At 35.9% G+C, this 12,012-nt stretch overlaps 1 protein-coding gene across 2 annotated transcripts in view; it reads left to right on the top strand.

Moving 5' to 3' along the window:
- The window catches only part of LOC148609290 (sialin-like), a 46,784-nt gene that overhangs the window by 32,713 nt on the left and 2,059 nt on the right, over window positions 1-12,012 (top strand). For both annotated transcript variants that reach the window (XM_088596315.1, XM_088596316.1), the window contains 9 exons: window positions 185-414; window positions 2,224-2,457; window positions 3,453-3,540; window positions 4,813-4,908; window positions 7,881-8,011; window positions 8,758-8,907; window positions 9,192-9,324; window positions 9,838-9,988; window positions 10,222-10,312. In XM_088596315.1, coding sequence (XP_088452441.1) covers window positions 185-414; window positions 2,224-2,457; window positions 3,453-3,540; window positions 4,813-4,908; window positions 7,881-8,011; window positions 8,758-8,907; window positions 9,192-9,324; window positions 9,838-9,988; window positions 10,222-10,312 — 1,304 coding nt within the window. The remainder of the gene's footprint in view (window positions 1-184; window positions 415-2,223; window positions 2,458-3,452; window positions 3,541-4,812; window positions 4,909-7,880; window positions 8,012-8,757; window positions 8,908-9,191; window positions 9,325-9,837; window positions 9,989-10,221; window positions 10,313-12,012) is intronic.

The following is a 12,012-nucleotide window of genomic DNA, read 5'->3' as shown; positions in this document are numbered from 1 at the left end:
ACTGGTATCCTACTGAAAAGGTATAATTAATGGGTGTCTAACCATGGAACATGCTACTTCTAACATACTGATATCCTACTGAAAAGGTATAATTAATGGGTGTCTAACCATGGAACATGCTACTTCTAACATACTGGTATCCTACTGATAAGGTATAATTAAATATTCTTCTTTTATGTTTCAGGCAATATTCCTATTTTATGTACACAGAGATGGATTATGGCAATACTATTTTCTACTGGCTTTTTCTTCGTGTTTGCATTGAGAGTTAACTTAAGTGTTGCTCTTGTGTGCATGGTTGAGAAAGAGAAAACAAATGCCAGCATGTTAGTGAGTGTCGAAAACAAAGGAAGAACAAACCATTCTGCTGACATTTGTGTAGAGTTAGACTCCAGTAATAGTCATGGGACACAGGTATGTATCGTCAATAGTCATTTCTTCACCTTCGTAGGTTATATTACCGTTAAAATCGTTTGCCGATATGGTAAACCTCAACAAAAAGACAACAAACATACAAGTACCTATTAGAGAGGAAACTTACTGGACGATATGAATAACACAAAATAAAAAAACACAGACAAATAAAAACACACAGACAAATAAAAAGGCTAACACCACTTTAAACATTTTAACTGTTCCGTTACACTTAGCGATTCCACTTCTTTGTGAGATAGTGATGCTCGATAAATATCAGGAGGAAGAATTTATGTTGCTTAAAGAGAGGTTGTTAGTTATGTTGTTAACAGGACTTAAAGGAAGCCTGCGTGCCTAAATCATACACAGAGGTCGGAATTTCTTTTTTCAAAATTTGATATTATAAAGACAGGCTTACATATTCCTAGGCTGTAGACAGTAAATACCAATTATTGTCAAATGCACGAATGATGTAAAATAAGTCAACAATTACTTAGGCAATCGTATAATAAGCTAAAACGTGGGCCGATCAGATCACAGAAGTAGTAGAATTATAATGTCCTTCAAAATAGCCCCGTGCTAGCCAGGGTGTCAAAAGAAAAGGCCCACAACACTAAACTGTCGTAAAATATTGTTCAGAACTCTAGCCGGACCTAGGGCGCTCTGCCTACGGAGATCCTGGGTTGTGTGCCCCAGGTGGTGGAATGGGGTCCTCCTGGCGTGTTTCATGCTGGGGTTGACAGGCTATAAGACGGAAAACCTGACCGCAAACCATAGCGGTGCATCGTTCCTCATTTGTTAAAGAACCCTGCTGTGGTATTCGATAGAAGTAGGAATCTTTGCCCGACCCTTGCCATCCCTCCCTTTTCCTAGTGGCAATCAAAATTTGTCGGCCCTATTATCCTTGTGTCCCATCCCTTTTTCATTTCATCATCATCATTTCATGTTCATTTTATTAATTGATTGTTGGGGTTTAACGCCTGAGCAGCAATATTTCATCTACATCCAGGCGATGAACATGAAATGGGTAATAAAATGCTGATGAAATGAAAAATTGGATGGGGCACAAAGATAATGAGGTCGACAAATTTTGATTACCACTGGAAACAGGGAGAGTTGGGAAGGTTCGGGCAATTTAGCCTCCTGTGGCGGCGCCCAATGGTTCCTACTCCGATAGAATTTCTCAAAAGGGTTCTTTAACGTTCGAGGAACGTGGAATCTTTCCCAACACGTTGCACCACTATGGTTTGCGGTCAGGTTTTCCGTAATATGGCCTGACGACCCCAACATGTAACATGCCAGGGGCACCCTATTCCACTGCCTGGGGCACACAAGCCAGTTGCTCTGTAGGCAGGGCGCCCAAGACCACGGCTAAGATTCTGAGCACAATATATTCGCCTTTTACGACAAGCTTAGTACTACTGTAGTCCTATTCATTTGGCACCCGGACGCACACGGGGCGAAATATGTTGAAATATGATATTCGATGTAACAAAAAAGTCCCATCTTTGATGAAAGTGTGTCATTATGTTTCTCATTTTCTAATTTTCCTTCTTATGCAAGATCGCCCTTTGGAATACTCACATGTTACCTTTTTGTTCATTAGGAGACAAACGTTTAGATCACACTTCAATTTAGCCACTATAAAATTACATTTACAAAACGATTAGGTGAAATTCGTCTTTTGCTAGAGTGCAGAATACAGACGAGTGATTTATAGCTAATGCCAAAAGATGCATTTAAATGATTTTGAATGCAGACATAAGAATATGTCTATCCGATGTATGCAAATTGTCAATGATTTTTAAGCAAGGTGAATTTGACTGGGATAAAAAGACTCAATCGTCCATCTTAGCAGCCTTTTTCTATGGATACATAATCACACAGATTCCAGGGGGATGGTTATCTGACAGATTCGGTGGATATAAAGTGTTTGGTGTGGCGATGGGAATCTCAGGGATATGTACCATTCTGCTTCCTGTGTGTGCACGAGCCTCCTTGGTTATGGTTTACGTATTAAGGTTCATACTTGGATTTGTCATGGTGAGGAATAAAGAATAATTAAACCGAAAAAAATTAAGCTTACGAAATAAGTATCGGAAAGGACGACTATAGTAATTGCATCTTAAATGTAACAGATTTCTTTCCCTGTTCTTTTGGACGTCTAAAATTATAACTTAAACAGCTACTCTGTTTAAGAATCACAATGATTTCAAAGGGTTATGACATCTTTGGAGATCTTTCATACTAGAATAGTATAAAGAGAAAAACAGTGAGTCACTGTGGTCGTTTATAAGATATAAGCATTTTAAAATTTGGCGGGAAGGGGATTTCTCTAGATTTTCCATAGATTCTGTCTATTAAAACCACTGAAAAGGTAATAAGGATTTTAATAAAAACTTTCAAATAACATTCTAAGGTGTGTTTAATAAATTATGCATAGATAGCTTGAGGTCACTGGGGAAAATGTTAATGTTATGAATTGGATAAAACCAGAGGAGTCCGAAAATCTGATAAAAAATGGCTCAACATGACCAGCAAGCGTCATTAAGAGAATATCGCTTGCCAATCAATGTCGTCCTATTTACTTTTGTCTCAAACTGAGATCAAAAGACAAGTAATATGAAAATGCCAGATTTAAAGGTAAAAGAACAAAAGCATTTACCCTTCAAACCACGCTTTATTATTTTATTTATTTTTGAAATTATTTGGTTATCCTAATGGTAACTTTATTTCACATACATTAAAATATGGAACTTTTGTAACTTGTATACATGTCTCCACTTTAAATGAAATGTCTGTGTCTATGAATATAATATTAAACGATCTGCCGGGTAAGAACTGCTCATTCATGTTATGTTCTGGTCTGTCATTGAAACGAAATACTTGTAAAAAAATGCTGTGTTCGCTTTCAGGCAATGCATACTTCGTGTTTTGAGGGTTTTTTTTCATGTAAGGGTCTTTTTTCTGAACTACAAAAATCAAAGAAGTTATAATTATAAAAGTCTTTCCATTTATGATCTCACCAATTCATCTAGGGTGTTGTTCATCCAGCCTGCTATTCGTTATGGGGACGATGGGCACCACGGTACGAGAGGACCATTCTTTTGACCGTGACATCTTCTGGTATGGATAATTGTCTTTGATGGGTGTAAACAAGTTTACGTGTGTACGTCTGTGCGTGCATGCGTGCGTGTTTTCGTTCATTTGACTTTAAGAATTATACTCTCTGTTTAGTTGATGACCCCTTCGATGTCGCCTGTTATATTTCCTAATTTATCCAAATTTATTACATTTAGTTGTCATGCTCTTTTTTATTATTGTAATCCCAATGCACAATCATCATAAAAGTAGTTGCAATGAGAGTATTATTAAAAAGGAAAACGTGATATCCATGACTAGACCAAAAACACAGAAAAAAAACGCAATAAGTAAAAACCTAGATTGAAACCACCATTTCGTTTGAAATGATTGCACCAATCAGGACGATTTCGGTACCAGCGGCTCCGGTGGTATAATATCTATTTTGACAGATTTATTTTGGACTTGACTTGATTATGGATCGGATAATTGTTCAGTTAATTTTTTTTTTTTTTTTGTTTAAAACAAATTGACTAAAAAGTGTACAAATGGTCAACCGAATTTCACCAACGACTTTGAATATGTACCAAGTATGTGCAACGATTGGGTTACGTCATCTGCTTTCTCATAATACGTACACATTGCTGATATTATGAAATCCTGGTAAAACGAAAGAAAAGAAATGACGACAGTGGGAACAAATAAGCTGACATGTTAAAAGTGGCTGAATGATACCGCTCCGGCACTTCATGACATTGTCCTCGATGATTGTATAAAAAATATAATTGTAAAAAATTTGAATTTGAAACTAATTCAGCACGTACGAGCAGCCGATAAATATTATAATTGTAAAGAAAACAAATTTATTTTCGTCTGAATATACCTGAAATATTGCTGCTCGGACGTTAAACCCCAACAAACAAACAAACAAACATTTTTACAATTAAATGAAATCCTAGAGTTTTTATATTCCAAAAACTTTTCTCACAGACATTCAGGCTTTTTAGTTTATGTCTGGTTAATTGAAAAATAGCTGCACTATCATTGCTATTAACTTATCTTATTGAACAAAAAATTGAAAATAAAACACATTTTAAACATAATACAATGTACCGTACATTCAAACCTTCGAAATATTAATGAGTCTTCCATTTTAATGTTTTCCCCATATACTCATAAACAATGTGAGAACACTAAGTTGTATATTTACAATCATTTACAAATCGTAATAATTACCGAATTTACATAATACTAATGGAACATAGGAAGCACCAGAGTATCTATTGCAGTGTATTTTCTGTTTCTATTTGTATGAAGGGGCTGTGATTGGTATTGTTACAACGTTCTCAACAGGAGGATTATTATGTGAATATGGTTTTGACAATGGATGGGCTTCAATATTTTATATATCAGGTAGAGTTTGATAATATTATGATATCATATAATCGTAATATTAACAAATCCATTAATATAATGTGTTCATGATATTGCTTCACTACAATACATTCGAAAAAATGCAGCAGACTGCAACTTCAAATTATTTCTTTTTATTATTGGTAATCAAAATGAAATTTTACTCAGCTGAAAGAATACTTTCTATGATAGGGGTTTACTTCTGCGACAAACAAACGAATTGACGAAGGAAGTGAAAGTAATGAAAGTGTTATTATTTCTTTGTCCTTTATCGCATACAATCTTAATTTGTGCCCCGTGCAGGTCCGGGTGTCAAAAGAATAGGCCTGCAGCAGCGTTAAGCTTGTCGTAAAAAGCGATTAAATAGTGCTCAGAACCCTAGCCTGGGGCTAGGACGCTCTGCCCAAAGAGCAACTGGGATGTATACCCCTTAGTGGTCCTCCATGTTGGGAAAGATGCCACGTTCCTCGCACGTTAAAGAATCCTGCTGTGGTATTGTATTCGATAGAAGTAGGAACCTTAGCGCTCCGCCACAGGAGGCTAAATTCCCCGACCCTACACATATCCATTTTTCTAGGGGCAATCAAAATTTGTCGACCCTATTATCCTTGTGTCCCATCCTTTTCTATTCCAGTACAAAAATTCTGGCTATTTTAAAATTATCAAACCATGTTCCATCACTTTAAACGATATATTTGACTTCAACGATGACGAACCGCATTGCACCATATCAAAATGTGGTATTAAAAATTGCAAAACATGCAACATTCTTATAACCGACCCTTACTTCTCCAGTTCCCTTACAAACAAAACCTTCCATACAAGAAGTCACGATGACTTAAGTTGCAAATCAACAAACTTAAATTATGGATTAGAATGCAACTTATGTGGTTTAATATATGTCGGAGAAACGCAAGAACGATTAAATAAAAGAATGTGCGGTCATCGTTCGGGAATTAACACCACCAAATTTCCGACAATTTATCAATACTTTAATCAACAAGATCATTCAATCCTCTGCATGAAAGTTCGTATTTTAGGAAAAAAATTACCATCCTACGAACAGTCCCGTTCTAAGTAAAAACTATCGTAGGGAAAGAGAGGAGTACTGGATAGGCAGACTAGGTACTGCAATACCTTACGGATGCAATGACAACATCAAAAGTATAGGAAACCTTTCAAGCCAATATAACAATAACATAAATGTGATGAATTTATTTGACAAAAATCCAAGACGGGAAAGGAGTCATGGCCATCGCCACTATACGTCACCTAAGTTACATGATGTCTCCATAGATGGTCTCCTTCCTTTCATACAAAAACCTCTTGGACTTCATCACATTAGAACCAAACGTTATTCTATACCTCTCACTCTACTACACTCCCTTTACAAAACAAGTCTTGACACTCCTGTTTCTGACCCCACGTCATCATTATACAGACTTGTTGCCATCATTTTTTGGATATTGGTTTCCACAGACTCTTTAAACCAGTTTGTGTGAAAAGTCAAGATGAAGAAAAACGATCATTTCTTCCACTACCGTTTGTCAACAAAGGTATAGATGCAATTAATTTGGCTAACATCCTCCATCACAAAAAAGTTACCAACAAAATTCCTCTATATTTCAAAGACAAATCCATTTCAATTATTTCATATTTCTATACTTCACCCATCGCATCCAAAATTTTCAATTATAAAAGGCTATTGCAGAAGCTCGAGATTGAGGACTTCAAGGCTAAACCACCTGACTGTTGTTGCAAAACCTCTCCATTCAAATATGGTTCTTCTGGTCACGTCGTTACGGGAGATTTAACCATTATCAAAAACGAATCTCTGCGTAATATCCTTTCCAAAGGTCCCAAGTACCGTGAACCACGCTCCATAAATTGGAATTATAACTTTAAAGTTCTTATGGATGCCGTCGAGGACTATGCAAGAAAATGGATAAAACGAGAACAAGAAGACATTGATTCTCTGTCAGAGTGGTTAAAGGCCGTGAGGTCTTTAATTTTGAAACGAATGAAGGTTTTAAGTAGGTCAATGAGTGCCAAGGCTACATCAGTTTTCAAAGACCCCGATGTAGCAAAAACATTGTCTACTATACATAACAAGTATGTTGTCGTACCAGCAGACAAAGCCCAAAACAACATTGTTTTTGTCTGCAAAACGTTTTATATCCAATGTTTATTGTCAGAGGTAGACGTAGAAAATAATAGCAGTGATAGAATCTACACTGCTACCACTCTCTCCAAAGAAGAGATTGTGGAAAACCATAAATCTGTGCCATCGTCTTTTGGTCTCTCTACCAGGGACGATGATTGTGATTTACCGTCTATGTACTGGGTTCCTAAACTTCACAAGAATCCATACAAACAAGTTTCATAGCTGGATCTGCAAAATGTACCACCAAACCTCTTTCAAAACTTTTAACTTCTATACTCACAACTGTCAAAGGGGGTCTACAGTCCTACCACCACACTTGTTACTCCCGTAGTGGTATTAATTCAATGTGGATCCTGAAAAATTCGAAAGATCTTTTGGAGACAATCAGTTCAAGACTATTACCTGAATATAATAGCATGAAAACCTATGATTTTTCAACACTGTATACTTCTATTCCCCATACTCAGTTAAAATCCCGACTTAAAAACATACATCGTTGTTTTTCCAAAAAAGATGGTACATCTAGATACAAATATATAGTTCTTGGTAGAGATTCCTCATACTTTGTAAGAAATAATTCCAAATCATCTTCCAAATATACAGAGAAAGATGTTTACAAAATGCTGAAATTTTTAATCGACAACATATTTGTCCAGTGTGGTGAACGTGTTTTTCAATAAACGGTCGGCATTCCAATGGGAACAAATTGTGCCCCTTTACTTGCTGACCTATCAATAATCAATCAATCAGAAATTACTTTGTACAAGCAACAATATGATTTCTCTGTTTTATTTTTGTGGTTCTTAAGGTGGTTTATGCTGTTTGTGGGTTGTACTGTGGTTTGTACAAGTCAGAGATACTCCTGCACAACACCCGAGAATAACTGAAGCTGAAAGAATATATATAGAAAACAACACTGATGTGGATACAGAAAAAAAGGTTATATGTTTAACTTACATGGTACTATCTAAGCAAATGGGCATTGGCAAACTACTATGAGGAAAATCTTCATTTGATTAATAAAATGTATTTTATCTATAATGATGAATGTGTAGCAGTTAAGTTCCATATTTCAATATTTTCCAAAAACAAAAATGAAAACGAAATGAAAGTTATGTTTTTCCTACTTCAAAAAAGAATTCTAAAAAAGTATACTTAATACGGGTAACAACAAAATTACCGAACACTAATAAGCAAGTCCAAAAAAATCTGGAAAAATTGATATTACACCACCGCTGGTACCGCAATGGTCCTGACTTGGTACAGTCATTTCAAAGGAATTAGTGGGTTAAATCCAGTTTTTACAGCGCGCTAAACTTCCCTCTTCCATTGCGGCGTAAATATAACAGTGGTGATTAAATAGCGTTCGCACAAAGAGCAATTTACAGAAAAACAATCATTATTCATTATTTTAGAACAAACTGAGTATTTTTCAACCAAGGACTGATATCTATAAAGAATTTTGTAAAAGACCTTTTTTGAGGCATTGATTCCTACCAATAATTCAGGAGTATGTTACGTAAATATTAATAGTGTTCAAGGAAATCAGAGTACTTAGTACTTCCTCAAGCGAAGCGAATCTATTGCGGTATGATGATAAGGATAAAAAGCCTTCCATGTACCCCCGTGGTACTATGCAAATACGTATACACATCCAAAATTGTCTGGAATATATCTTACAACAGATTCGTAAAGTCCCATGGATTAGTATGATGAAATCTGTACCTCTATGGGCCCTGTTAGCTTGTCACTTCTGTGGAAACTGGGCTGACTACACATTGATGACCAACCTTCCAACCTTCATGAAAGAAGTTTTGAAGTTCGATATCAAAAGCGTATGTATATCAGCTGTGACCGCAAAGGCGGATTCAATTTCGAACTTTTGAGTTGCAATAAGTTCCTAAAACAACTAATTGGTGAAACTTATATACCCCTGTTTAACAGCTACTCATTGAACTATGATATCAAACCTTTTCCAAACCAAGTTAAGATGAATATTGTAAGACATTCATTAAGATCAGTATAAAGATTTTATCATTTTAAACAAGAAAAAGGTAAATCATAATCTACAATTCCAACAACAAAAATGATTTTCTAAATATATTGAATTGTATTGTAGAATGGGGCTTTGTCTGCCTTGCCTTACATTTGCAATACTATTACAGCTTTAGCAATGGCTAAGCTTGCTGATATCTTGAGGAGGAAATCTATCTTAACGACTACTCTTACTAGAAAAATATTACAAAGTATTGGCAAGTAAATATTGACGTTGTACAATAGACCCTTTTTTGCTTACGTTGGTGTAGGCGATGAGCATGCGTAGAGCATGCTCAATATACACTTCCGCGATGAAAATTCTTTTGTTCGACCCAACCCCTACCTCGCGGAAGTGTCTATTGACCATGCTCACCAATTACCACAAAAGGGTCTATAACCTCTAGACGCATTTATTGATTTGTTTTATGAAGAATTAAACTTAAAAATAAAATTTTTATGTCCTCACAGGCAAAAAAAATATCAAAATCTAAATACATTGCCAAAACGTGAAAAAAAGGAAGCAGCGACGACGATCTACGTACAAAGTGTAAACAACTGAATAAACAACAACTGACTTCACTTTAGAAAACAAGAACAAAAATCGTCAAAACATATTAACAATACAAATGCAACAGATAGTACATTTATAGATACTTCCATATCTTTTTTGTTCTTTCCTATGGTATTCTAGATCAAGTTCCTAACGTCAATACTTTGTTTCACTTCAGCCTATATGGGTAGTTCTATTTTCCTTGTTGCAACCGGATTTGTACCTTGTACGATGCGCGAGTTGGCTGTAGCGTTTCTCTGTATAGCTGTGATGTGTACTGGAATAAGTGCCGCTGGATATGGATCAAATCACGTAGATTTAGCTCCCAAGTACGTAAATAAGTATGTTTTTTAAAGATAAAGAAATTAATCTTTTTTGAATCAACCCAACTGGAACTTTAATTCAACATTTTGTTTTTAACGCAAAAAAACGATAATTGAACAACTGTCAAAGTGGCGACATTAATGATATAACATGATTTTATTCATAATCATAATGTGTGTAAAAGTATTATATTTATCGATATTAGTTTATAACAAAGAGCATTAAATATTCTTTATAGATATGCTGGAATATTGATCGGTATAACAAACACTGCAGCAACATTACCTGGTATGATATCACCTATAGTAGCAGGTGCATTGACCCCAAATGTAAGTTCATCAATTATAAATTAGTGACAAATATTTTCTAAATATACTGGATTGTGATATTCGAAAATAAGAAATTTGATAACACAATATAATCCGTACCAAATGTAATATCGTATTGGTGTTATTTTATGGCCTGGGAACTACACGAATTGTTTTGGCTATGAAATCTAATTTATGATTAAAGATACAACATTCAGACATAGACATAAATGCACTTGTGGCATGCAAGACAAACTCTGTCCATTTTTCACACTATTGGCTTAACTTAATGCATTGCATATCTCCCTTGTTTTTGAATTAATACTTTACTTAACAAAATAATTGATTTAACTGTCAATATCGACCATGAACTGTAACCATATCATTCCAGTGAAAGGATTTTTAATTATCCAAATGAGTCTATAAATCTATCACTCTTCCCCTTACACACAACAAGACTAATACTAAACATTTGTCAAGCCCGGTGCAGGTCCGGGTGTCAAAAGAATGAGCCTACAGCAGCGCTAAGCTTGTCGTAAAAGGCGACTTAATAGTGCTCAGAAACATAGCAGGGGACTAGGCGCTCTGCCCACAGAGCAACTGGGTTGTGTGCCTCAGGTGGTGAAATGGGGTATCCTTGGCGTATTACATGCTGGAGTTGTCAGGCTATAATACGGAAAACCTAACCGCAAACCATAGTAGTGCACCGTGTTGGGAAAGATGCAACGTTCCTCTCACGTTTAAGAACCCTGCTGTTGTATTCGATAGGAGTAGGAACCTTTGCGCTCCGCCACATAAGGCTAAATTGCTAGACCCTACCCATCCCTCCCTTTTTCTGGTGGCAATCAATATTTGTTGACCCTATTATACTTGTGTCCCATCCCTTTTTTCATTTTGATCATCATTTCATGTCCATTTTTATTTTTATCATCCATTTCATGTTCATCGCCTGAATATAGCTAAATATTGCTGCTCGGGCCTTAAACCCCAATAATCAATCAATCACAATCATGTAAATTGTCTATAATACGGTCTGATATGTGAGACGCTTGAATCGAAAATTTGACCGTTATCTGACCTCCAACATTTGTTCCACTTTCATTACAACTTTGTACACTTTATTTTCAAACTTTGCCGAAAGTTTATCTCCACCTTACTTTGTAAGAATTACATTTAGTCCTTCGAGAAATTTCTGATAGTTCTTTGCTTTTGTCTTATCGGCATAGTGTTTCTCTGCAGCTTTATTTAACGCAAATCTTCTTCTAATTCTATCCGAGGAAAAGATTGGTTTAGATTAGCCGAGAATGTATCGCAGATATTGCAGATCCATTCATTTATTGCAGAGCATCATCTATATTTGGAATCAGAAAACGTTCTCTCTGAACAGCTGCGTTTGCTTGTCGCGTGTCTACGCACAGACGAACTTCATTGTTTATCTTAGGCACTACTACCAAGCCGAAAACTTATGTTGTCGGACCACTTTCTCTTCCATTACGTCGGAATTTTCAAGTTCTTTTATTGTCATTTTTTTAACGGAATTGTCGTACTGGTTGAGCAACAGTTTTTCTTGATTTGTATATGTGCAGCTGAAATATTGCTTGATAAAAGTTTTTGAGTTTACCAAGACCTACGAACTGTTTATCGTGTTGGAGTTAGACAGGTTCTTTACACTATCTATAGCCAATTAACGGCCTTTTTCTCCGTTAGTTATGTGAAATTCT

The sequence above is a fragment of the Perna viridis genome, chromosome 8 (genome assembly GCF_037379345.1).
Source record: "Perna viridis isolate PV_CMFRI_1.1 ecotype Kerala chromosome 8, ASM3737934v1, whole genome shotgun sequence".
Lineage (NCBI taxonomy): Eukaryota > Metazoa > Mollusca > Bivalvia > Mytilida > Mytilidae > Perna > Perna viridis.
The sequence above is the reverse complement of the archived record's forward strand: the minus strand, read 5'-3'. Positions and strand labels throughout refer to the sequence as shown.